This window comes from Molothrus aeneus, chromosome 2, assembly GCF_037042795.1.
Source record: "Molothrus aeneus isolate 106 chromosome 2, BPBGC_Maene_1.0, whole genome shotgun sequence".
NCBI lineage: Eukaryota > Metazoa > Chordata > Aves > Passeriformes > Icteridae > Molothrus > Molothrus aeneus.
Genome location: NC_089647.1, coordinates 76,743,566 through 76,771,004, shown reverse-complemented (window position 1 = coordinate 76,771,004; position 27,439 = coordinate 76,743,566). Strand labels below are relative to the sequence as shown.

Below are 27,439 nucleotides of genomic sequence, written 5' to 3'. Positions count from 1 at the left end.
GGTTGAAGGTCAGACAGAGCTCTTAGTCTGCTGTTCACATGCTTTCTGAAAATGCTTTCTGACTGTCAGAAATGAGCCCAAACCTGGTGCTGTGTTTCGTGTTGTGCTTCCCACTGCATTGTCGTATTTTCATCTGAAGTAAGGCACGAGGTGTCGGCCTGCTTTCCAGGCGAGTCTGGTTCTTTTCTCTTTTTCTTTTTTATTTTTCTCTTTTTTCGTTTTCTCTTTTTTCTCTTCCTTTTTGGCTTGTTTTCATGTTTCCAAACCTAACTGTGGCAGACGTATTAAGGGCTTTTCAGAGCACATTTGTCCCTGTCCAAGTCTTCTAGTTAAATGCTTGCCAAGTGCAGTATTTTAAGCTTTGCAGTGTTTTGCTTGGGTATTCTGTTTGGCTTTTCTTCTGTGTGTTTTTGATTCTTATTTTTTTAATTGCAAAGCTTCAAAACAAATTTTTCTTAGTAGGATGGCGATAGTTTTGGTGCATCAAGGAGAAAGAAGATTATCTGCCACCTTCTTGCAATTCCTATGTCCAAAGCTGCCGAAGTAAACTGGAAACCACACATATTTGAGTGATTTAAATAATATCAGTACCAAAGAGGTTGACAATTTTTTACAGGACTGTCATAATTCATTTGTAAATATTGCAGAGTTAGTTTCAACGAATGACCTAATTTCTATTGATGACTTGAGACCTTCAAGTATTAGAAAAGAGCCTACAAGAATGTGTAATATCACAAAATACAAGATACTGTACAGATTAATAACTGTTGTACAGATTAAGTAACTGTAACTAATTAATTAACAGTAAGAGATTAATTCACTGTAACTAATGTACAGATTAATAACTATTTGTAGTGTGAATCCGGGAACCCTCCAGCAGAGTAATGGGAAAATACCTGGATTTATTAGTCAACAATGAAAGCAGGCTGCCAGTTTAATGTGGTCGTGAAAAAGCTGAGTGTGACAGTGGTGTGCACACAGCCAGGCCTCTGGGTGACTGCTGAGACATTACTGTATCCAGTTCTGATAAATCATGTCCAGGAAAGAGCAGTTTGTGCAGAAGTACTTCCAGGAGGGTTACTGGAGATGAGAACAAAGCTTATCTACAAGAGGCTCTGGGAATATTTGTTTGGTTAACCCAGGAAAAGCAAATGCAAGGGAAGGTTGTGAGTAACCAGTAAGGCAGGCTCAAGCGAGTAGGCATTTAACCTAATGAGCAACACTGATGGGAGAGCACAGATGTAAACTGATTATAACTAGATAGAAAACTAAGCCCTGTCTCACTGCAGTGAGGGTTTCGGCTTCCATGAAGAACAGTGAAAATGGACTTATCTAACAGGCTTTAAAATGTGTTGTGCATCAGAATAGGAAGATTATATGTAATTACACAAAACAGATTTAAGTGATCAATGTTGGAGGGAGGAGTTTTGAGCCTCCCCAACTCATCCTGAGACCAGAGCAACCTCCTGATGTTCAGCAGAACAAAAGCTGTCAACTGCTGGTTCATGATGGGGAGGGTGGGAAGGCCACAGTTCAGAAAGAGGTACCAGGAATGCTCCCATTAAGGAGATTTACACCAGGTGTTCAGTCTCTTAGATTTGATGGGCAGCAAAATGTTATTTTACTTAATAGTGTATGCAGGGACCTAAGAAATGTAGAAACTGGAAATACAGGATAGTATATAGAGAGTATGGAGGATGTAAGAGAAAATGTAGGATGGTGTGAGTGTTCCTGAGGATCTTGCCATATCTGTTTTGAGGCTGAACATCTTGTCATTGCCCAGTGCTGTTTTTCTGAACTTTGTTTTTGATTGTAACTTATCTGACAAGAACAACAGCACTGAAAATTCACCTAATAAGAGCTGGAGGCTCAGCCCTAAAAACAAATACAATGTCAGTTATGTGGAGTTATTTATAGTGAGGTGGAGAACATGGGGTCATTTAGGTACTGCCAGTCTGTTTTTATAGCATGTTGCTTATACTTCTGTTCCTCTTTACTGAAGAACGGGAGAAAAAAATGAGGTAGTAAATTGCAGGGAAAGAGAAACTTCCTGCCATAAAAGATTGAATTGGGCAAGGCATGCCAGGCATATATCTTAGCCCACAGCATGCTTTCCCAGCGTGATTTCCTTTGTAGCTTCTCACAGGAGATTCCAGAGTCATCTAGTCCCCCTGTGCTGTACAGCTGGGCTTTTGCCAGCTTCCTAGGATTTAGAAACTTCTGTTTTATTGCTCACTTCTCAAGTCTTTTTATGTCTTGTATCGAGCTGTCTTATTTCAAGCTTCAGTGGCCTGCGGCTTACCGCGCTCTTTTATGGTAGCCTGGAGTTTCTCAGTAAATATTGAATTTTTATCTTGCGCAGCAACCAACACACTGGTTTGTAATTTTTTTGCTAGCTATTGTAGCCTCTGACTGTGCATTAGGGTATGTATTTAAAAGAGGAAAATGGCCTCTAATATCTATTTCCATTCTAGAGCCAGGGCTTGCCAATGCTTCACTATTAACAGTATCAGTCACAAAATGTAGCAGTGTGAAAGATGGGGGAATCCGTAGTTCCCTCCCTCTGAGAGCTGATGATGTTCTTCTGACCCTGAAGTGCAAGAAAATGTGTGAGATAAAGCTGTCTGTGCTACAAACTGTTCTGGTGCACATTTGTTTTCCATGGTCAAGTGTTCTTTTAAGTGCTTATTAGTAGAAGAAAATGATTTCCTGTCCTTGCTTACCATCATGTCTTTACATTCAGGCTGTCAATTTATCCTAACTGTGCGTCATTGCAGTATTTAGGAAGGGTTAAGGATTAAGATTTTGTTTAGTCCTTAATATTTCTTGCTAGATGAATTATCTTGTTAGTAATGTCCATAAAGTTGTTAGCAAACTGAGGATGCAAGTAGCTGCAGTGGAAGGTGGCTGACTTGGCTTACCCTGTCCTTAGCATTTTAGCACCTTACCAGGTGATCAGACTGGCAATTTCCCTTTCACACTGGCAGTGAAGTTGTCCCATTCTTTTACCAAGTGCAACATTATAAATGTTTGACACCTTTGTTTGCTTTCTAGGTGAGAGCAGGAACTATCTGGGTGTACCTGTAAAGGTGAAGGAGGCTGGACCTCCTCTGTCATGTCTGGCAGCAGTCGGGTGGCAGCTCAGGTCACCCTAGAGCCCATCAGTGACAGCCAGCACCATCTCCAGCCTGCTGGGGGGACTAGGATTTGGGATTTAATTTACCACACTGGAAGGGCAGGTTACAGAAGCAAGGTTCCATTAACTTCTCTGCTTTGGGTTTTTTGTTTTGTTCTTAAGCAAATCTAAGCCCTTGTTTTGGAAGGTACAGTGAGCGGGCTTTAGTTTTGTAGTGGTGAAGCCTTGTGTGAGCTCTGAGTGAATGACTTCTGTCTCTGTGTCTAGCCTCAGTGAAGTCAGGGGTGCTCTGTGCCAAGATGACATAGCAGCCTCTCCACAGACCTCACTGTAAGGAAAAGTCAAAATCTGCAGTGATGAATTACAGTCATCATTACTTGTCTGCATTGGCTGGAGCTAACAGTTCCCTATGTGCAGGGATTCACTCTCCTGTGCCATCCTGGGCTCAGCACCCTAAACTGGTAAATTAGGCTGATCTGTACAGTGTATCAAGTGTGATGGCCATCAGTATTGTTATTGTTAGATCTGGTACCTGGTTTTGGGAAGACAATTTACAAAGCTGAGGTAAGCTCTAGGAAATTCTTGGCAAAACTGGGACTTTAGCACTTGGATTCCCAGCAGCCAAGCATGCTGAGTGGGGAGATTTTAAACCAGATGATTGGAAATGTTCTTTGGGCAACTCTTTTCTGCTCAGTTTTAATTGCTTATAGCCTTCACTTAAGCACATTTAGAGTCAGAGAGCCAAAATCTGAAGTGGTCTCTTGTACTTCCTGTGATCCATAGGGGTGAAAGCAGACCCTGGAAACTGGCTCTGTTAGCTCCCCAACTCTGCCCAACCCCACACTGCCTTTCTCCCTCTGACACCTGTGCTGGGCCATTTCAGCTCACTGAATTTGTAGAAAGTGAACCCAGACTATGAATACAAATTGTTTTATAATTCCTAGCTGCCAGGGGCTCAGCCATGAAAGAAAAACAGAGTTAACTTCTGTTAACTCTCACAGTGTTGAGTTAACATCTTCAACTTAAAACAGTTTAACCCCCCACCTATTGATTCCCAAGAGACTGTTTTGTGTTGTGAGGGAGAACAAATGAGATTACATTCCAGCAGAATGAGATTCAATTAATGTGTTTTCCCTTACAACTAGAGAGGACAACCAGTGTGAACACAATTACTGTGGCTCCACCAATAGATACTCATTAAATTGCTGTACCTGCCACTTTCAATTGTGTGATCCAGTCCCCAGGGTTTGGGTTCTTCCCGTTTTTTACAGTTTGAAAGAGATGGAGACAATAGGAGTAGACATACCAAAGTCTTCTCTCAGTCATAATTTAATTTTCTAACCAGAAAGGAGCATTAAGGTAGCTTCAATCCCTTGGGTTTATTTCAAAACTTGATAGGTCCATAGATCCCCACAGCTTTCTCATTATTGATCTTTCCTAGCACTGCAGGTTAACTGCTAAAGAAAGGGGATCACTTGTTGAGGGGTAGGAATGATGATTTTTTAACTGTTTTATGCAGTCAGTTGCCCATCCCTGTTATGTATTAAGATCATTGTGTTTAATTGAAGAGGGTGGTTAAATTAAAAAAGAGTAATTGCTCCTGGCCCCTCTTTTTACTAATAGTGAAAATTTGATAAACCATTCCCCAAAGTGCCTGGAAATCAAAGTGAAAATAGTATGAATTAGCTTGTGACCTGATTTTTACTGTTTTCAGTGGTTTTGGTGGACTTTAGCTGATGTATTATGGCATTTCACAACAAAGTTATCCTTGCTTCCCATAAAGCAAATGAGAAACCTTGATGGTGCAATTAATTTTAATTAAAACTTCCACTGCATATTTAAGTTTTGTAAGAAATACTCATCACTAATTAAGTTAAGTTAAATAGCTGTTGTTCAGATGTAAAAACAGGGGGAGTCAATTTCAAGATATAAAAAACACAGCAAAATAAACCATAACCAGGAAATTTATTATTCTATTTGACTCTGTCATTCTTTCTCCTTAAGATGTTTAAAAATAAATCAATTCAATCACCAGACTTAAGAGAAAGTTAAGACAATGATAGTCTGTTTTTATTAAGATACAAAAGTTTTGCAATATCTGTCGCAAGTTAGCCTTTTTTTTTTTTCTGAGTGAGACTTAAAATAAGTCCTTTATAATAATCATTGTAAAAGCATCAGGGACGTTAAGAGTTATAGGCATCAATAAATATTACAGTTACAATAATATTTGCTTGTTATGTGGTTATTTTTTGCAAAATATTCAGAACTGAAATTGTAAGATCTCTTCATTGCTCTGAGTTACACTGTAAATTAAAATAAGATTTCCAATATGCTTTTCACAGAAAAAGGGGAAGCATTTAATCTTGATTTCACATAATCCAATCATAACTTGGATAAATTCAATTTAGTACATGAACTAAAACCAAGTAGGTGATTTTGGTGCATATCCAAAGGGCTGGGTTTGTTCTGAATATTTGGATTTACATAGTCTGTCCTGGTGGAGTTGGTTGCTGTGCTGAGCATCACAGTGACAGTGGGAAAGGCCTGGGGAGGGTCCCTGAGGAGAGGCAGGTTTTAAGGGCAGACAGGGAGATGTAGGTTTAAAGGGCGCTGGTCACTGCCTGGGGGTGTGAAAAGACCCAGCTGCCCCTTTGCCAGCAAGTGCTGACCCTGTCTGTGTACACCAGGAGGTGGACAAATGTACAGTAACTTGTCTCTTACTGCATGGAGGTCTGGAGTTTGTAGGAGCTTGTGGAGCCCAGCCTCTCAATTAGTGGAAGTTTTAACTGAATGCTTCAGGATCATGGGGTTTGTACATGATCTTTATCAACATAGGAGCTACTGGCTGCTGGCCTTCAGAGATAAACATTAAGGGCCTGAAAATAATTGCCTCCCAACACTGACTATTGGGTTTGCCTTTTACTCTTCAGTTATTGTTGCTTTTTGCTGCTTTCTGATAGATTGTTCGGATTTTTTAACAGAAACCAGGAATCTCACGTTTTTGATGCCAGTAGCTGATGCTTTAAGACAACCCAATATCCTGAATTTATGATAAAATCATTCTGAGGCTAAAGAAAAGACTCGTGCAAGGAAAATCTAAAAGGAGCTGAGTTGGTGAGGTGTACAAAGCTCTCATACTCATCTTTAGGTCTTCAGTCCAGTATGTGAATGCAACACTGTGACTACTGTTTTCAAGCAGCCTTTCAGAGGTGTGTTATAGTGGGAGGTCTGTGCAAGCAGGAGTTCTGCATATCCTACTTTGGGAACCACAGCTCATTTGTTTCAGGAAAATACAAAGAATTAGCTCCAGCCCCTCTCGGCATTTTCTCTTGGGCCTTCAGTAAGAGCTGATACAATTACAGGTAGATGCTTGCAAAATAATTTGGGAGCAACCCACAACACACCAAACCAAATCCATTAAATTTTTCCAGAATTATTTTGGGACTTTCATATAGATCTGGCCCCACTGCACAGTGATGAACTTTATCAGGATAGCTTTTCTGGGACAGATTCCAACAATATTTCCTTGTGGGTTTAGGATGAACATACTGGGCATATTAGATGACTGAGGAAAATGCTAGAACTACTCCATGATAATCTTCTCAAGGTGGTTAGTGTCTGGTCATGCCTCCTCTGGAAAAAAAATCAATTAGGTGATGTATTTTTATCAGGCAACATGATGGCTTTCTTTATGTGGAGAGAGACATGAGCAAAATTAGTGGTACTGCAGCCCTGTAATGTTCTCTTAAACGATACAAATCAGCCACACCTGTCTAGTTAAGGACTAGCTTTTCATAAAATACTCTTATAAGCAAAGTTTTAAAATTATTAAGACGGTGCAGGAAAAATTGGTGTAGTGTTTTAAAAAGTGATAATTCAATTTGCATATGTTGTCCAAGTACCTGTGTGTGTGTATGTGGTTAAGACATAAAGGAAATTTAAAAAAATAAATCTTTGCTGCAGTGTTTTCCATGGACTTGAAAACCTTCACCAGTGTCTCAGCTCCTATAAATTGGCATAAACTCCAATAGCTTAAAGCTGTGTTAGTTTATATGACCCAAGGAAGTGACCTCTGGGATTTGTGGCACCACCATACCAGAGCCTTCAACCTGCCAGGGTCAAAATAAATAATGCCTTTGGTACAGTCCTGGCTTCATACTTACATTTTACTCTTTGATTTAAGCAACATTGTGTGAAGCAGAGCAGGGGTAAGGGAGCCTTCAGCAGCTCTGCGCCTGTCCCCAGCAAAACCCCCACCAGGCTGTTGCCATTTTCACCTTGCAGATGGAAACTGATGAAGAGAGAAGCTGTGTCCTTACTGTGGCATTAAAAATGCACTTTGTGGACAAAAGAGGCAGTGGCAGAGCTTTCCAGTGCTAAGTGAGGGGCAAACCCTTCTGAGGAACATCTGACATGACAAGAAAGCTTTGTTCCTCCAAGCCCCTCACTTGCCTGTGGAGTGACACAGAAGGAGGTGGAGACATGCTCCTGTAGTGCTGCAGCTCTGCCCCTGTGCCCACACAGATGCTTCCTTTGTGTCAGGACAAAACAAATTAAATGGTCCCCACCAGCTCTACCTGTGCAACATGCCCCTCTGCAGGGGTGGATGGACACTCAGGGATGGAGCTGGGCAGGCTAAATTGTTATGAATGTAAATGCCTGAAGAAAATTGTTTTGTTTAAAATTGTTTTCCTTTTCCCCTGAGATATAAAAGGCAGTGATTAAAAATGTTGGCATTTTTTGCCAATCCAAGCTTTATCCAGAGGAAAAATGCAGCAGTCTGGGAGGTGCCAGAGATGCTCCTGGCAGGAGTAGCAGAGCACAGAGCCATTCTTCCCTGCAGCAGGTTTGCTGCACTAGCAGGCATAGCTGCAGGCTGCTAGCATCATAAACCTCCAGCTATTTTCATTTCATCAAAACAAATGCAAAGTTTGCCTTTAAACAGATATAAAATGCTCTAAAAGAGTCTTGGGCTTTTTCTGACATGGGAAAGATGCAGTGAGCCAAGCCCTGTGTCCTGTGCCCATAAAGGTGTTGTGGAGACACCAGGAAAGGCTGAGGAGCAGTTGCTGGGAGGCTGGGTTGAAGCTGAGAGAAGAGCTGCATGTGAGCCTGTGTCACCAGCATTAAATTAATGGGATGGGGTCGAGGGCCTAAGGCACATAAATCCAGCCAGGTCTCCCTTCTGAAGGAGAGGGAGCTTTGGCAGCCCCTTGGCTGCTGAGCAGGGACCATCAGTGGCCAAGGGTTGGATGCTCAAGGGCAGAAACAGGCAGGTGTGTTGCAGGCAGGCTTTGTCTCACCTCAGCTGCCTCTGAGATCTGTAGGTGCCCTGTGGAGCTAATCAGCCTCCCAAACCCCCAGGCTTCTTAATTTTACTGATTTAAAAATAGCCTCAGGCTCCCTAAGGGGCTGCAACTGAGGAGACTCCCTTGTAACCCAGCTGGCTGAATGGGCCCTGTAAAACTCACCTGCTCCCTCAGGCCCTCCACAGGGATGTTTTTTCTAAGTGTGGTAGAAAAAGACATTTTTACATTTCTGTCTTTGCATGTGCTCCAATTCCTCCGTGTTTTGACAGAAGGAAACATGGCACAAGGGGCTGGCTACAGGGGATGCCAGTGCTGGCCTAGAGCAGAGGTTTGGCAGAAGAAATCCCAACAAGGAGAAGCCAACAGGACTTACTGTAGAGGCCACAGACTTCCCTTCTTCATACTTACCAACTTCTCAGAGAGGTCCTACTACTTCTGATGCCATAGGTTAGGGGACTTTGGGTTTTATTTCTCTACAGTGGTACCATTTTTCATGTGCAGGAGCAGGATAGCTGGTGAGGCTGTTTGGATTCTGACATAGGATGTGTTGAAGGAATTAAGACACATTCCCCAGGCTGTACCTCTGAATCCTCTCCTTTGGGCCTTTCCATTGCCTTCAGCTCTACCAGAAGGCTGTAGGATGGTCCTGTGGTAAATCTAGTAATCTGCTGGACAAAGCACCAGGCATCTGAGAAGACCTTCTGTGGCTTGTTGACAGCCAATCTAATTATCCCTGTAGTGATTGCTACAGACAGACACACATTTTGGGATCCCAAAAGAAAAATATTGTTTAAAAAGATGACGTACTTCAATTTCTGTGAGACAGGGTACTTTTCACTGGTGAGCAGCTACCCACAGCTCCTGCAGAGCATGGGCAGTGTCCATAAATCCACACACTTGCTTCTCCTAACACCCTGCTCAAGTAACCCAGCCTGAGTCTATTCCTTTCAGCTGTGCATCCAGCTCCAGTAATAAGTGTTCAATCCCAGTGAAGCCCAACTGCTGCAGGTCTTGCTTCTGAGGGACCCCACCACAAACTCTGAATGTTTCAATTGGTATCAGCCCCTGTGAATGGGAGCTTCTGACACCATGATGCTGCAGCATGCATTTCTAGGTAAAACTCACCTTGGGAAATGTTTACATTGCTGAGCAAACTAAATCCAAGTTCTACAAATGCCACATCTTATCAGGGCCATTTTCTTTATTAGTTTTATTGCAAATTGGCTTGAGTCTATTGACTCCTAGAGCATGAAGCCACATCCAGCTTAGTCTTAGAAGCTGAAAATTAAAGGAGATGCAGCTGTTTCTCTCTGGAGCATTCATGAGGTAATAAAAGTAACAATAAGAGGAAGGAAAATAGAGCAGTTTCATTGTGATATTTTTTAGAAAGTAAGGATTCCATTGAATATAAAATGGTCATTGATTTTAGGCACTTTGATGGACTAATGTTTGGTTTTAATAGAGTCATTTTCTGAGAAGTGCAGAAAAAGCTGTGTCAAGAGGGGAACAACCCTCACTTTGTATAGAGGTGTTGCTGAGTAGAAGTGCTGAAGTCCTTTATTTAAATAGGAATAATTATATTGCACAGGAAACTTGGATTTGAAAGCAGTTCCTCTGATACATTCATCTTCAGGAGTAATTTTCTGCTGCATTCACTAAAGTCCAAAGGCTGATCTCATATCACATTGGATCATCTGCATTTTGGCTAAAATTAAAACAAAGGGAGAGGAAACAAATAAGAAAGGATGTAAAACTCCCAAATGCCAGGTCTAAAAGGAAGTCCTTTTCATCAAGATGAAAGATGGAATGCCTTTTAGAGTGAACATCTGATGTAGATGGAGGTAAAAAGCAAATAAGAGAATCATTATGCTGCACTTGGCTTCCACCAACTGGCTTCTCACCATGTGATGTCCCCTCACTGCTTTGCACCTTCTGCTTTTCCTAGGGTTTCCATCATACCCAAGGAGCTCTCATCAAAACCTTTCCTGTGGACAGCATTCACTGGGAAAGACTGGAAGACTTCTCTGGCCAAAACAGAGAGTTGCTTCTGCTGCTGAGGTGGAGACTGGTTTGCAGTCAGCCTGCTTCATTTGTCTTCTTCCTGACCACAAAATGTTGGACAGAGCAAAGGAGACATTGCCTTCATGGAAGTCAGATCCTCTCTAGGAAGGCTTACACCACTTTACCTTCCTTGCAAAACAAATATGTAATTAAATGATGCTTTAAATGCTCAGACTGTTGTGGTTTCCTTCTTTAGTTATGAAAATGAATTTCATTTGGTCGATTCCACGGGACTTGACTCACAAAGGCTTCCATAACCTTGCAAGGAACTTTTCTGTATGGCCCTTAATTTGGATCCATGGATCTCCTAAGGAAGACCAGCAGAATCAGGTGGGTGAAGAAAAAAGCCTCCGTACACAAATTAAGACAGATTGGCTAATGCTTCCCCTTAAGTAGCAAAAGGACATTTCCCCCCTGAAGTTTCTCTAAACAGTAAAGGATTCACATTAATGTCCATGTGTAGTGATAGGGAAAGGTGTTTGATTACTGTAGAACAGATCACTTAAATCATCTCCTCATCCTTCAGGCAGCGTGCTCAATCTGTGGGGGCAAGATGAATCAGTTCCTTGTACCCATTGCAGTCCTGCAGTGGTGCAAGGACCACAGTGTGCTCCCCAGCCACATGGTGCTGTAAAAGCCCACATCATCTCTAGAGTCAAAGGAAGAAAAGGGGAACAAGATGGTTTGAAAAAACTACCAACCCTCAGGCAAAAATAAAGGCACAGAAGCCAGCAGGAGGCATGGGGTTCCCATGGTGCGTATATGCTTAGAAGACAAGCTCGGGTGAAAGCCAGAGCAAGAAGGAGCTGCAGGCAGGATTGGGAATGCACAGCACCCTGCTGTGGGCCCCAGCGTGATGGAGGAGGGGTCACACTAGGCACCTCTGTAGGCAGCAGGGCTGGGAAGTCTTCAGAAGAAGCAGTTCTGCCTACAAGTTCAATGTTGTTACCCTCTGGCAAAGCCTCAGTCAGTCTGCTTTTGCATGTACAAGAACCCTGGGTCTGAGTGCAAAATGCCTGCACTAAGCGTGGTAAAAGCATCTTTCTGTTCTACCTGCACACAGAAAACGATGCTCAGGAAGAAACTGCTGCCACTGTTCAGGCAATCCACACTCTGCTACATCTGGCAAATAGAGTGGCTGCAAGTAAGAAAGTGCTGAGCTGGCTGATAATTAGATTTAATTTGGTTTCATTTGTTTTTTAGGTTCTCTGTATAGAGTCATAGAATGGTTTGGGCTGGGAGGGATCTTTCAATGTAATCTTACCTTGGGCAGCTTGTTACCAACTCAGCCAAGTTGCTCAGTGTCATCCAACCTGGCCTTGAATGTTTCCAGGGATAGGGCATCCACAACTTCTCTGGGCAACCTGTTTGAGTTTTTCATCACCCTCATTGTAAAAAACAGAATTCTGTCTTATATCTAATCTAAATCTACCCTCTTTTAGTTTAAAACTGTTATCCCTTGTCCTATCACAACAGGCCCTACTAAAAAGTCTGTCCCCATCTTTCTTATGGGCCTCCCTTAGGTACTGGAAGGTGCTCTAAGGTCTCCCTGGAGCTTTCTCTTCTCCAATTAATCACCTCAACTCTTTCAGCCTACCTTCAGGAGAGGTGCCCCAGCCCTCTGATCATCTTTGTGACCCTTCCCTGGACTGACTCCAACAGGTCCACATCCTCCTTATGTTGGGGCACCCAAGAGCAATCAGTCTAACAAGTTGGTGAGAAAAACACCAAACAAAAGCTCCCATACATACCTGCAACTCCAGACAAAACTGGACTTGAAGAGGTGTAGCCTCTCCCATGATCTAATTAAAAGGAAATAAAATGAGAACTCCCTTGCCACAGCAGGAATTGCCAGCATGCTTCTACTGCTGCCCAGAAGCACTTACCATGAATTCTGAGATAACAGCAGAAGAATGGGCAGCACCATCAGCCCAGGGACTTCCTCCAGTGATTGCTCCTGCAAAGTTCACACTCGTTGAGGACTGCATTGATTTTCTATTAGAAGAGTTCAACCTCATTTATTTCCTTTGGAATGGGTATAAAGTAGCCACTTTTAAGGTTAATAGAAAAGGAAAACTTTCTATCCAATTCTGTAGTTAGAAAGTCCACTGAAATCTGCTTAAGGCTGACCACTTTTTTCCATGTGAGTTCTCTTTCACTTGTAGTTGCTTACGTAGCTTTTCTTTTGAGCCCATCTGGCTTGAGGAAGGACACAAAATGGGACTCTTGCCTTTCATAATCATTTATCTTAAACCTAGAAATGAATGTGTAGGCTTTACCAAATGCCTGTCCAAGGACAGCTTGTAATCAGGACTTAGAGAAATTAAAGCAATATAACTAATAACTAATTTGGTTATAGTAGGGTACAGTCATTTCACATGTTAAACAGAGCAATTTATTTGCATACAGGGACAGTCCATCCCATTCCAACTGCACTCAGCCTATGTTGTACTGATAACATCACACCTTCTTTGGCACAATAACTGAATAAAGTCCATGTGGAAGTTAAGTCTGAAGAAATTATATCATCCTTAAGGGTTACTTATTTTGTCACACCTCCCTACAACGTGGTAAGACATAAGAACTGCTTGAATTCCTGTTGTAAATTTTCATGAGTTTCTCAAGAATTTTGTGAACTGCTCTAGCTTTACATCTGTGAGCAGAGGAACACGTTAGGTGACATGAAAAAAATTTCTAGGTACTATAGTAGGAGAGAAAAAGCTTAAATATGCAAGCTGAACATCCTCCAAATACCTACAGAGAAGATCAGGATTTTAAACTATCAGACAGTTTCAGTCAATCTCATGATTTTGTGATTTCTTGTGCATGAAGGGTATTTTAAAAGCCATCAAAACCATTGTCCTTTGTGAAAACAGGCGGGATTCATTGACTAAAGTCATCTAAGGTGTTGTAGAGTATCTGAGACATCTGCATGGGGCTGGCAGACTTAACACACTCACCCAGACCTGTGCTCCTCCATAGCAGCAGCTTTAGGCCAAGTGGGTACTCTGCAGTGTCCCATCTGAGACTCCACAGCTACAGACAGAAATCTGGATCCCACTCTAGCAGTTTTCCAAGTGTGAAAAACTCGCAGTCCTGAGCTGTGCTGTGAGCTACCATCTTTAGCATCTCTGGATGTGCTCTGCTGGCATTCAGTGCAGTGGCTACAACCATAACCCAAGGAAGTAAAAGCACTTCCCCCTTCTAGCCCTGTTAAAAAAGAGAGGCAGCTATGGCAAATGCAAACACAGCTCAAGTTTAGCACAGGCAGCACCTGCATGGCCATCCCTGGGGGCTGTTCCTGCAAGGTGAACCTCACACCACTGTGGTCCCCCTCGCCACCTCCACATCCTGGCATCTCTTTGGTCTGGTAGCCCTCTGAGGAACCACACAGGCCACACCTTGACTCTTTTGTGACAATTAAGGCTAAGGAAGACAGTCACCAGAATTTGTTTTCCTTAAAAGTAGTATCCAAATCCAGTCCTTTGAAGATGAGAGGAGCAGGGCGTCTTTCATGTAGTGATTTTCCTAAATCATAAAGCCAAGTGTCTTCCTCACATTTCAAGAAGCCTTGATGGAAATAATGCAACTGCAACCCAGCATTGAGTAAGCACCTCACACCAATACCTTCCTTTCACATTTCGTAGTATTGCATTTCCCCCCTCCCCGTTACAGCAGAAGGTATTTTCATGTAATTAAACATGTAATTTATTTTTGACCATTTCTATGGTTTTTATAATTACAGAATTAGAAGACTAACACTTTAGAATGCATTTCCATAATTTATCCATTCACAGATAATCAAACTATCTATTGCATACCTATGTATGCTCAAATACATTACATACCAGCAATAAAGCAACAGCTGAGGTGATTTTGCTCTCACAAACACCCACTCCAGCAATAAACATCATCTTGACCCATGTAAAAAAGCCCCCGGAACTGTCAATTATATGACATTAAAAAGGCAGGCTACAGGACAAAAGGCTTGTCTAGAGAACTGATTGCAGGCATAAAGAGCATGGTATGCTCAGATGACCGTACGATCAGATGCCAAGGAAGGTGTTCAGCAGTTCCAGGCGAGGTATTTCTTTTGGTCCCATGAATTCATGCAATACATGTCAGTAGCAGGAGATTCAATGCCTGCACTGTTGAGCAGCCTTGCTCACCAGTCCTTTTATCTATTGTCACCCACAGTACAGAAATGTTGGGTTGTTCCTGAGCTCTCTTCTGGAGTGAAACGACTCTTTTGGAAAGAAAATCCAGTTACTGTTTTAGTAACTTGCTCAAGAGTCACTCCCAAAGAGCAGCATGAACAAGGTTCAACCAGTTTTGGCTTCCTTTGCTGGATACAAACATGCAAAACTATCCTAGCAGTCTCTGATCCCTCAAATGTCACATTCCCTTTTGTTCCATGCTTTTAATTCCAGTGGATTGCGAGAACACCACAGTGCTCAGATTACTTCAGATTTTTGAACTGACAACCAAGCAAAACATAGAGAATAAGTCTTATGGCCATGGCTACCCCATGTAGGGCCAGGGGAGGTGCATGGCCAAGCGCAGGGGGGAAAACCAAAGGTTTCTAAAGGCTCTTCTCTAGAAGTAGCATGCTCCATTTTGGAAACTCTTATGTTATCTGAAGGGGGGCCACTCTGCACGTGGACACATACAGACATTGTGGATTTGCTGTGGCCCCTGAAGGCTCACAGTATCCATGAGCACTTCTCCAATGCCAAGAAAGTGTCAAAGTTGACAAGAAACAAAGCAGCTTTTAGACAAGAAAAGTGACCCTTCTTGGCAGCTGACAACTGTCCAGGGTGGGGTTTAACATAATAAAGTGTCAACAGACAGGCTTCCCGCTCCTGAGTCATTAGGAGTTGAATTTTAATCATTTGCTGCTCCTGCTCTACAAAGCCCTTGCAGCTCTCTAATGCTCCAGTCCTTCCCTGTCCCTGCAAGTCATCCTATTTCTCCTCTCCATCCCACATACTCATTCTCAGCAGGCTTCTGGCTCAGTGTGTCTGTGATATATCCAAATGGACTGGTTGACCTGGTGGTTTTCCTCATCACTTGTGACTCTGGGCTCCTTTCAGACCAGCCCTGTGCTGATGAAACATAGACAACTTCATGACACAAACTCTTCTTGATTCTGCAGGATTGTATTTCCTTTCTTTAAAAGCATTTTAAAAAATAAATCAGTGAAGGCAGTGTGAAGTAACCACAGAGCTGCCAGCCAGAGTGTTTAATTTAATCCCTCTTCTGTCACTAGTGTGCCATGCAATCCCTGCCCGTTGGCACACAACTCCTCTGTGATACTGCTCTCTCCAGAGGAACTAGCAGGTAACAGGGATTATCTGTTGGTGTAACACTCTTCAAGATGTAGGAAAGAAAAGAAGATGCAAAGGATGTGCCACCAAAAATTCTCCAAAATGGTCAGGCAATTGTGAGCCAACCCCTGGGATAACCAGTGCCTGCCTGCACCCCGGCATGCACGGGTGGGTGGGAAGGGCTCAGGATGGCTGTTGGAGGCGTGTGGTGCAGGAGAAGGGCATGGGCTTCCTCACACAGCATCTGCATGTCCTGCACTTGGGGATTGCACTTATGGATTTGTTACCTGAACAAGCAATTAAGGAAAAAATCCAATTTAAAAAATACATACTTTTAAAGATTCCTATTTTTTGTTACCCCAGGCCCCTCTTCCCAGAGCGCGCCACAAGAAAGGATCGCCCCGACTCCGCTCTCATTTTAAAATGCTTCTTTTTATTTCAGTGGTTGTACATTGGGTGAATGAATTTAACGTCACAACAGAAATAGAATGGCTATTTAACAGACCACTAGTAATTATATATGCTGGAAAAGAGTGAATGGAGGGGTTTCTTTTAACTGTTACTGAAATATTCATTGTACGTGTCGTCAATTATGCTGGATGAGAGAGGCAAACAAAAAGGTATTTTGGTGAGGTGCTGTATCCTTTGAAGAAAATAAGCACTGAGACATCTCAAGTCACTTGAAACCATGTCCCAGCTACAGTATTTACTGTCTCCGTGTTGGCCCATCTCATGGTTCTTTTAGGGGGTTATATTTCTTGTTGTATTTTTTTAATTAAACAAAGCATTTAAAATTTAATCATTTTCATTAGACTTTTTTTTTAAAATATAAACAAAGTTTTGGCAAATAATATTTATACAGAAAAATAGTTTTAGATCTTCCCAAATTTTGAAATAGTCTATAAAATTACTTTATAAATAAATAAAATGCAGAATCTGTTGTACACGTATTTGCACATCTCTGTAATTGCCTCCTTACTGTTAGCATAGGTTTGTACTTGTACAGTTTTCAGGAATATTACAAAGTCATAAAGTCGGAAAGTGGATCTCTTATTAAAAATACATTTTCTCTTTTTGTCTGTCAGTTTATCTGGATGAAAGACCTGATGTATCTGAAGCTTCGTCATCCATGGGCAAAAAATAGTAATATTGGATTAATTGTAAAAAACATAGAATAACAGTAATTTTGAAACATAAAAAGTTCACACAAAATGATGTCTTGAAGAGTTATCTACATAAAATATTTAAACATGGATAATTTACCATTTAGTATTATACAATAAGCTACCCAAATGCCTAAATTAACTATTATAAAAAAATAAAAACAACTTTGACAGATATAGGCAAGTTGCAGTGTCAACTACCTAGTTATAATGACTGAGAAAGTCTACAAATATTAGTGTTTTAATAGTATATAATGGTGATACCTTAACTGCTAAATAACAAGTTAAGATACGTTATTTTTCCACAAATTAAACTAATGCAACGTTACAAGCACTATGTTAATTTTACAACCAAATTGTGATTATTTTTTTTTCTTTCGGATGATCAAATCTCCAGCTTTATATATAAATAGATAGTAATTAGACATCGGACAAACAAGATTTAGCCTGGAAAATAATTTCCTAGACAAATAATAATATGGTTAGTGCCTTCAGTCGTTCAGAACAGGCAGTGCTGCCAAGGTTTAAAATAGTTTACAATCAATCTGAAGAGGTTAAGTTAAAATACTGCAATCACTAGTAATGTCCACATAGAAAACTTATGCTGCAAACAATTATACATAATATCCACTTATAACAGCTGTCTTGCTTTTTTTAAACAATAATTTAAAAACTATGTCATTTATGTGATACATGTGCAACATATAAAATGTGAAATATGAAATATTTGGTACAATAGTGCTTGAAACAAATCTCAAATCAAACAAATGAAATTTTAATTATACATATATAATTACCTTGTAAATCAACAAAGTATTTAAAAAAGTAAACAACATTAAAATCTGCTTCATCCATATATATGTATGTATGTATATATAACATGTATATAATTGTATTAAAGATATCTTCATACTTTTGTGACATAAAATATGTTTTTAAAGGAAAACAATTAAAAGAACTATTTTTTCTCCACTCTAATCTGGTTACAATCTTATAATCCAATTTAAAAAATGCAAATACAGTAATTTAAACTGAATCTTATTCTACATTCTTAGTGTTGAGTTAATAGCCTAGATTAAAGTCACCTATGAAGTCTCAGTGACTCAACTGAATTTTAATTAAATTAGAGTATCATACAATCTCTTCATCTACAGCCTTTTTTTTTGCCTTTCCTTTTGTTAGTTTGGTCTTGGGTTTTTTTTGTTTTGTTTGATTTTACACTTCTAGAAATTACTTCTTAACAGCTTGGATCTTTTTGGTAACCTGACTATGAGTTTCAAAGATTATTCACGTCTGATGAGATTTGACTGTTGGCATCAGGCTCACTTTCATCAAGTCTGATGTGACAAAATTTAGGCACTTCTGCAAAGTCTATTTTAAAAACATTATAAATATACTCGTAAAATAATATTTTCAAGACTTTGTTCTTTTGGGGATTGAAAGGGGTATGAAGTTCATACTGTGCAAAATTTTTAAAATTTTCTTCTGCTATTCTGCTATGATTCAAATGCAACTTCTCCATACAAGTCAAACACCAACCATGTGCATCTAAAGACTTTGTGCTTTACTTTGGACTTCTGGCTAAAAATATCAGATTGGCAGGATGATGTGCAGGACACCGGGCTGCGTTTCACCTCCTCTGTCTTGGAATCAACTCACCAAGGGAGCAAAACCAAGATATTTTTTTAGCTGAGAAGAAAACCCCGAATCATAGTTTGGGTGAAAATTAAACCTGCAACTGGGGAGAGTTTTTAGTGAATGCAATTCAATTATTGCTGAGCTCGAAAGATTCATAAACGAGGAATCTCACGAGACTAACTGATCTGGACCATTTTCGTTAGGTGTAGTTATGGAGAAACGACAATATTTGCAATAATTAAACTATGCTTAGAAAACCTTTAAAACTAAATGTTATCCTTTATGTCTTGAAACATCACAGCTGGTATCAGGTAGTTAACTATTTTAGGTTGGAGTATAGTAAGCATACCATATTTAATATTCATATATGACATAGCAGCACTAGCTTTTTTGAGTTTTTGATTTGTCCATAAGAACAAATTCTTGACTTAGCATGCAGTTTGTGGCAACTCTAGAGAGGAGGAGACGGGGTAGTATGTACAGTAGCCGTGCTTGGCCGTCCGCAGGGAGGCTTCGTGACACTCCGTCCCGCTCCTGCCGGCTATTTCAGGATTATCTGTGGAGAGAAAGGGAAAGCGTGATCGCGCTTTTAGGTGACGTGGGGACAGCAGTGCGCCCCCCGGCCTGCGCTGGTCTAACTGGGCTCAGGCACAGCTCACACAGGACAGTGTCCCTTGTGGGACAGTGCCCCGTGTGGGAAAACGTCCCCTGTGGGACAGCATCCCATGTGGGACAGTGCCCCGTGTGGGACAGTGTCCTGCGTGGGACAGTCCCTGTGTGGGACAGTGTCTTGAGTGGGAAAATGTCCCCTGTGAGACAGCATCCTGTGTGGGACAGTGTCCTGTGTGGGACAGTGCCTCGTGTGGGACAACGTCCCCTGTGGGACAGTACCCAGTGTGGGACAGCGTCCCGTGTGGGACAGTGCCTTGTGTGGGAAAACGTCCCCTGTGGGACAGTGCCCTGTGTAGGAAAACTTCCCCCTGGGACAGCGTCCTGCATGGGACAGCATCCCGTGTGGGAAAATGTCCCCTGTGGGACAGCATCCTGTGTGGGACAGTACCCAATGTGGGACAGTGCCTCATGTGGGACAATGTCCCCTGTGGGACAGCATCCCATGTGGGAAAATGTCCCCTGTGGGACAGCATCCTGTGTGGAACAATGTCCCCTGTGGCACAGCATCCCATGTGGGAAAACATCCCCTGTGGGACAGCATCCCACGTGGGAAAACATCCCCTGTGGGACAACATCCCATGTGGGACAATGTCCCCTGTGGGACAGCGTCCTGTGTCCTCAGGCTGCCTGGGAGGTGTTTGTGTCTCACACACCTGGTGTCTTCTCCTGCACATGTGTGAGAACATGCAGAGAGGGAAATTTATGTGTCAGAATACTGGAGGGCAGTGCTGAACCCAGGGCCTGGCTGTAGGTGGGTGTGTACCCTCAGCACCCTGCCTATCAGAGGAGGTGGAAGCCCTGCACCTCCTGGAGGAGCTCAAAGTGCATCTGTGCCTGGGGCGATTCTCAGCTCCACTGTGCTCCCAGAAAGTCAGGAATGACCAGGGGAAACAGTGGAGACAGGGCTCCTTGCCATAACAAGCAAAAAGATGTACTGGCCTGGGTGTTTTCACAAAGCAAAAGTGTCTTTTCATTGCACTTCTAGCATTGCTAGCATGCTTATTCTCTAAAAAAATTAACTGCAGATCAGTGAACTTGAGAGGTTTTATCACGCTTCCTTATGGCAAGGATTCCAGGGGGAATACTATAGTGGTACCTCTGTGCACCTAACTAGTCACTAACCTTGCTGCTTTACCTTCATGGTGTCTCAAATGGAGGGTGAAACAACCATTTTACACGTGTATTTTACTTGTGCTTCCAATATTGCAAAGGTTAAATGCACAGTGTGCTCAGCAACCAACTCCACCTGCTCACAGTATTGGAAAATGGTTCAGATTTCCATCACCTGCCTGAAATGGCTGTCAGTGAAAGTGATATCAAAAGGCAGAGGTGTGATATTTTATCACACCATTGCTATCCTGTGCTCCAGACTTAAGCACAAGTCAAGGAATTAAGAGTGTATTGCCTGCTCTTCCTGCTTCATTTGGCACGTGGCATATTTTTAAGCTGTATCTGCAGGTGGTATGCAAGGTAGTCATGACAGCACTTGGACCTACTTGTGTATTATGAAGTTAGACCACTGCTTAATGCAATATTTATATTAAAAGGGGGGGAAAAGGTGTTTGGAAAGTAACTTAAGCAACATACTACCTCTGACATACACACCACCAAAAAGAAACACACTCGGCTCTGCGTGGCAGGCGCTCGTCCCAGTCCCCTGCCCAGCACCCCACTGCTCCTCACAGCTGCACTGCCTCTCTCCCTGTACACAAGCACCATCTCCCTGACCCCGATGACTTTGCCAGCAAGCCAAAAAGCCATCTTTGATTGCCATCAGCTCTGGAAATCTGGTGACACGTGAGGCCCCATTGTAATGACACTGTACAAACACCTGCTGCTCCAAAGGACTTAACATCTAAATACATCATGCACAACAACAAGGACATATATTTTTAATGAACTTCCACCCATTGTGAGTTTGTTAGCTTATCACCTATCTTCTGTTTCCTTTTGAAATAACAAAGAAATACCTTTGCTCAAATAATAAAGCCCTGTCTGTGATAACCCTGGTCCAGCTCCAGCACAGTGATTTGACAATACGTATAAAGAACATAGCCATGCTGAAAATAAGAAATGACCAAGATTTTCAGCACTGGTATTTTTAGCATGTTACAACCCAACATTAATGTAATTAATAAAGCAGCTTTAGCTACACTGGGTTAGCCATAGTCACACAAGTGTATTTAAAGGATCCTGAGGTCTCACTTACTGGGACATAACCTGAAGCTTATGCAGTAAGTTTTTTACTCAATAAAAAAATCCCAGAATTTTAGACACTGCAGCTGACTACATCATCTGCCAACTTTTGAGGGGATAAACTTACATTTCCTATAGCTTTTTTTCCTCAAGTACAGGGAGACAGCTAACTGCTCCTAGTGCCAAGATTACTTTGGTCAAACAGTCCCACAAGACCAGTATTCACAGTTCCCCCAAAATGTGTGACAGAGAAGGCAGAGGGCCTAATCTCAGGCTGTTTCTCAGGAAAATGGTAGGACTATTCCTGGAACTGTGATTAACCCAAGTGCCACTCATCCTGCTGTGGACCATCCAGGCAGGACAGAGAGGTCCTGGGCAATGTGAAAGAGCAGAGATCCCTTCTCTTCCCTGCCCTGGTGAGTGGCAAAGCCCAAGGTAAGGACTTCACTGCTGTGTCCCTATTCCTGCCTTTTCTCTCCTCCTGTCACAACTCAGGAAAACAGCGAAGACAATGTGAACACTTTCTTTTCTGTGCAAGCATGTCCTGTTTATGGGCTGCAGGTGCCAGAGGAGCAGCTGGAGCTCTCCCTGCCATGCCTTCCCTGCTGCCAGTGGCTGTGGAGCTGGCTTGCTCACACTGCATCATCCTCGATGTGCCGCCCCTTGTACAAGGGCCGTAACTAGGGCATGTTGCACCCAGCTATTTCTAGTACACGTAGGAGTCCTCCTAGGAAAAAACCCTCAAGTCTCTCTTTCAGAACAAGCTTCTCCAGTGCAGCATCACAGAACTGAGGAGCTACATTTCTTTTTTAACCTTAGCCACAAAGTGTAAAATGTCTCCCGTAGTCTTTAATTACATGTTCACACCCTATTTCTCAAAAGATATCACAACTCTGCCACAGCTACATACACAGGCATCAGCTTCTGCCACTGTTTTTTTTTTTTTTTTGCTGTGTCTGACAGAGAAACATGAAATGCTAAACTACTTTACATGGAAAACACACTGTAAACCTCTCCTGTTTAATCTACAAATGAAGTAATAATCTGTGATGGAAGGTAGAAGTTATCTAAGTCTGCTAATTGCTCCATCACTTACATGCTGAAAAAGGAGAAGCTGTACTGGAGAAGGAACATCCCTGCAAACACTTTCTACAGCGTCTGCACTCCCTTGTTACTTGTAAATAGGTCCAGCCACCTTCATGTTCACTACTCTTTGAAGAATTACATCTCAAATGCACATATATATGACTTGTCGCATTTGCTCTGGTACTATTATAACACTGTACTTCACAGCAACGGGATGCAATGTCATGACACTTTTACTATAGTATGTATAAGAAAAAAACCTGAAAAACAAGACTATACAAAGACAGGTCAAGCATGGGAAGGCATTTTCTCCTGCTCTGAATGGTTAAGAACCACAGGTGTGGATACAGACATGCCAGAAAACACATCTGCTGTTGCTGCAGTAAAAGATCTAATAAGAAGGCTAATCCCAGCATAAGCAAAATGGCCTGGCACTTAAGAGTCTTGCAAAGTAGCTCACAGAAGATTTAATGACAGAAAAGGGCATTTTCTGGGTACCTTCTCCATCATCTTTTTTCTTGGCACATGTTTGAAGTGGCAGAAAGCTGTCTACCCTTTAGATTAAAATCATTCACACTGTGCCAGTGACAGTTAACAGACCTCACTGAAACTAGTAACGCGAGTGAAACTAAATTTCTGCAAACTACTTTCTAAACTCGCTACTCAAAATTTTCCAGCTCTTTAGAGGTGACATTTTCAGCTCCTAAATGTCAAGACTTTCTTTCCTACCAGAGCATGCCTCTTTTAGACCTTTACTTTCAGGACTTCTGAGTGATCATAGTGGTCATTAAGCCCCTTGTGCAACACAGAACATGCCGAAATTCAGGGTTGCTCATAAGGGTGATACAGTTCTGCAGTGTCATCCAGGGGAATGACAACCAAGAGAGATATTACTGCCAATGGTATCAGCTTCGCACCAACTACCAGCGCAGATAAATCAATTTGGGAGTTCCTCAGACCCGGCAAAGGTGGCTGTGATCAGTCACTGTCTCAAGACTCAAAAAGTAATATTGAAAGTCTTTTTAAATTAAAGTAGAAATTCCCTTTTTGTGAACTCTTTTCTGACACCCAGGTTACTGCTTTACTTGATACAGTTCATGGAATTGACCAAATTATAGAGAATCGTGACTAGGTTCTAGCAATTACAAGAACACTGTTTGGCTTGAGATTTTCTATTTTGAAGCTACAATTCACAAAGCTTCTTTATAGTCTCTGACTTAAATGCATTTTCCAGTTCCAGATTTATTATACAATGATGAATACAGAAAATTTACCATTCTGCATGAATTCAGTGTAGATGAACTCTTGTTCAACTAAAGATCTGTCACAGTGGATCAGCTGGAAAACAGGACTTTGCATCTACCACTGACATATTTCTTTTCCAGAAGTTTTGAAATTATTACTCCAAAATATACTGTGCTTTATAAATCCTAATACATTTTAAGAAGATGTTAAGACTGTATTTGATCTTTACATTACAAAGCACTTACCCCTCCAAAAATTAACTCAGACATAGCAAAAATTCTGGTCTGCCCAGCCTTCCATTTTGAAAGCGATGTAGTAACAGGAGTTTCTTGTAAACAGGATTTATCTCAGAGCATTTCAGACATAAATGCCTCAGCCAGTCACCCATTTTACATCTTCCTAGGCTACCTCAGGCAACTTATTTTAGCATGAGACAGATTATCAACTCATGATGCTTTTTTGCCCTCCACCAAATGAAAGAGTCCGTGGTGAACAGTTTGCACCAAGGTATTTAACTTCTGAACACCTGGGTCAGGATAGATGAACCCTTCCACAGTGACATTTTCTGTTTGCATGTTTTTCACACAAGAAGCAGACTGGTCAGATATATCTGGGGTACACATTAAAAATGACAGATATTTTCAGACAGCCGGCTCATATCAGGCTGTCTCATAACTTCTCCCTCTTTCTAAAAATAAAAGTAACACCAAGTATTTCTTCCTTATGACAAGGAACCCAAGACTATTTATATTTCCCTATGCCTTTGGGAAATGCCTCCATGTCTTTATTTTTCATTTTCTGTTAGAATGTTCTCTTGTGGTATGTGTCTTGTTCCTTTTCTTCAAAATAAACAACTTTTCTTTTTTTCTTTTTTCTTTTTTTTTAATTACTAGTGGAGAAAGATGAATAAATGTTCAGACACTTACTTAAAGTAATCCCTATTATATCAGTTATGCCTGGTCTTATTTAATTGTTACATAGGCTTACAGATGGACTTTTCCCCCTCCTTTCCCCCACAAATTCTGCAGCAGCACCTCCATGGAGCACCACGCCAAACATTCTATTTGCCCACACCAGGGCTCCCACCAACACTGTCCCATGGGATAGGTTTTGTCCCTGCCTCAACCACTGACAGCTGAGCCAGCTCCAACTCTTGCTTGCATTAAATGCAGCCTGGACTTCTCCTTTGCTACTCTTTCTCCTCTGAAACCTTGTTCTCACTTCCAGCATATTATCATTTAATGGATATGCGCTTTGTTTTATTCACTAACCATGGTCCTCTCTTCAATCCAGGGCTAAAGGAGGATTTTCTCTTATTGCTTTTCCATTAATCCACTTCAGCCCCAATATACTTGTCTACTTTGCTCATCAAAAAGATGACCTCTGATTTGAACACAGCCAGTAAGATGTCTGGGCCACAGATGGCTGCCTGCCCATACAGGGTCTAATATGGGGGCATCAGGTGTTTCCTGAGGGCTGGAGGTCTTATTTCCTTTGCTTTCTCATAGCCCATTCCCTCACATGGTAATTCTGGTGCCCTGTGCCATCCTCTCTTCTCTTCCCTAAATTTGAGAGTGCCTAGTTTTGCCTGTCCCATATGTTGATGATATGCCTCTGGAAACGGCTGAGGGTCAGATGTCCATGCTGAAGTGGACACATCTGCTTGCACATTTTCATTCCATCAGGCACAAGCTGTTGGCCATTAGAGTGTCATAAAGCTGACAAAGATCTTGTCTGAATCCAGCTCTTCATGATGAGCTAAAAAAAAAGTTCAAGGCAATTATGGGATCCCAAAGGGTTCAAGGGCTCAGCATCACCATTTTTCTTATTTAATTGTCACAAGGTCCTGAGAGAAGAGACCAAAGCTACTTGTGCTGCCAACTCCTTAGCTTGCTTATGAGCTTCAGTAGGTATTTACTCAAGTAATAATGTACAATATTTAAGTTCAACTTAATAAGTATTTACTCACTCTGGAGAAACAGAGGATTACTTGGTTTAGAAATGAAAGCAATCTGGCCTTATTTATTCTTCTTTAAAGTAATAAATAATGCAGTGCTAAAAATTGATCATAACATAAGCTGATATATTCTACCAAAATCTATTTTTAACTCATTGCAGAGGCAGCAGACAGACTATATAGAAGTGAGAAAACCACTGCTGTAGTATTTTAGGAGCACCCATGCAGTGACTGTTTTGGATAGCCACTCAATTTTACCTCCCAGCAGGTCCAAGCTACTGCAATAATATGTATTTTTAATTTCCTACTTTTAGGTAATTTTCCTCCTTTTCTTGAATTTAAACTACCAGAATAGGCTTGTCCAGAGAAACTGAGAGCACAAATGTGTGAAAGCCAAGCACAAGTTGTGCATCATCTGTGGAAGTGCCCATATTTCTCTTGCAGGGGTGTTACTTCTCCACCCCAACATCCTCACTTAGCCTTTTTTTTAACAAAACCTGCTTTGCATTTTCCTTTTAGACACCAAGCATGCCCACATCATGCAACATGAGGCTGCCAATACACATACAGCATCCTTTTCAGGCAAAGGCACCAGTGCAAACAGAGCACAGCTGGCATGTCTGCAGTTATCACCACTCTGAAACCCCTCCTCTCCCAAAACCTGGCACTCCAGTTCAGACTCCCTTCAGAGCAAGAGACAACATCCAGAACTAAACTTGAACACAGAAAAGCACCAAGTTTATGTTCATCAAGCTTACTCATAAGACCTTGAGTCAGTTTTATAAAACTCATTATACTGATAACTTCTCTGAGGAAACCTTAACCTTCCTGACTTTTGACTACTTACCACTTTCTTAATTTTCTGCTTATCTGATTACTCTCACATAAACAGCTGTGCATACCAGTGTGTGCTATGGCAGGTAACACTGCACCAAAAATGAAGTCAGGCAAGTTAGCAAATTTTTGCATCCAGCTGAAAGTCACAACAGACAGAATCAACAAAACTAAATATACAGATGTTTCCAGTGTAGCCTCCTGCACACTCAAAGCCAAAGACTGGCATTTCTAGTAGGCAATAAATCATACACCAAGATAAAAATATGATCTCTGCTTAATTCTTAAAAGGGAAAGTAATTGGAGCACCTAGAGATGTCCAGATGCAATTATTCTAAAGGACAGGATCCCAGACAAGTACATCTGGAGCTCCACACTGCTCTGTGTTGTTAAAATTTTATGATGGAAAAACCCAGACTCACATGGAGCTGTGTGTATAAGCCACGAAATAAACTCATTTTCCCCCAAATGCCTACAAAATTAGTGGACCTCAGAAATAATTTTCTCTGTTTAAATTATAAATACATGCCCCAAAAGACTTTTACTCCACTTATCAAAGTAACAGTTATTGAATAATTAAATGCAAGAACATAAAAAGAAATTATCATATCAAACATCAACATTTTTTCTTTAAATTTCAGTAACAGAGAAGGGAAATCTGTTTTGGTTTTTGTTATAGAAAAGAATGAAGCCTTTGCTTACTGCTGATATTGTGTGACACTGCCATCTAGCAGGACACCAGAGGAAGTCAGGTTTTGGTCCTATACAGGGGAGAGGGGTATGATGGGAGAATTTCTAAAAAAAGCCCAAAACAG

At 41.5% G+C, this 27,439-nt stretch overlaps 1 protein-coding gene and 1 long non-coding RNA gene across 10 annotated transcripts in view; one reads left to right on the top strand and one right to left on the bottom strand.

Annotated features, from left to right (window-relative positions):
- Positions 1–925: 925 nt before the first annotated feature.
- On the top strand, positions 926–10,678 carry LOC136553521 (uncharacterized). The gene is made up of 2 exons (XR_010783167.1): positions 926–8,892; positions 10,391–10,678. It is a non-coding gene; the product is annotated as an uncharacterized lncRNA (long non-coding RNA).
- Positions 10,679–16,246: 5,568 nt separating this feature from the next.
- MBNL2 (muscleblind like splicing regulator 2) overlaps positions 16,247–27,439 on the bottom strand; it is a 106,410-nt gene continuing 95,217 nt past the window's right edge. For all 9 annotated transcript variants that reach the window (XM_066545119.1, XM_066545116.1, XM_066545121.1 and 6 more), the window contains one exon: positions 16,247–19,190. In XM_066545119.1, coding sequence (XP_066401216.1) covers positions 19,176–19,190 — 15 coding nt within the window. In that variant the 3' untranslated portion in view covers positions 16,247–19,175. The remainder of the gene's footprint in view (positions 19,191–27,439) is intronic.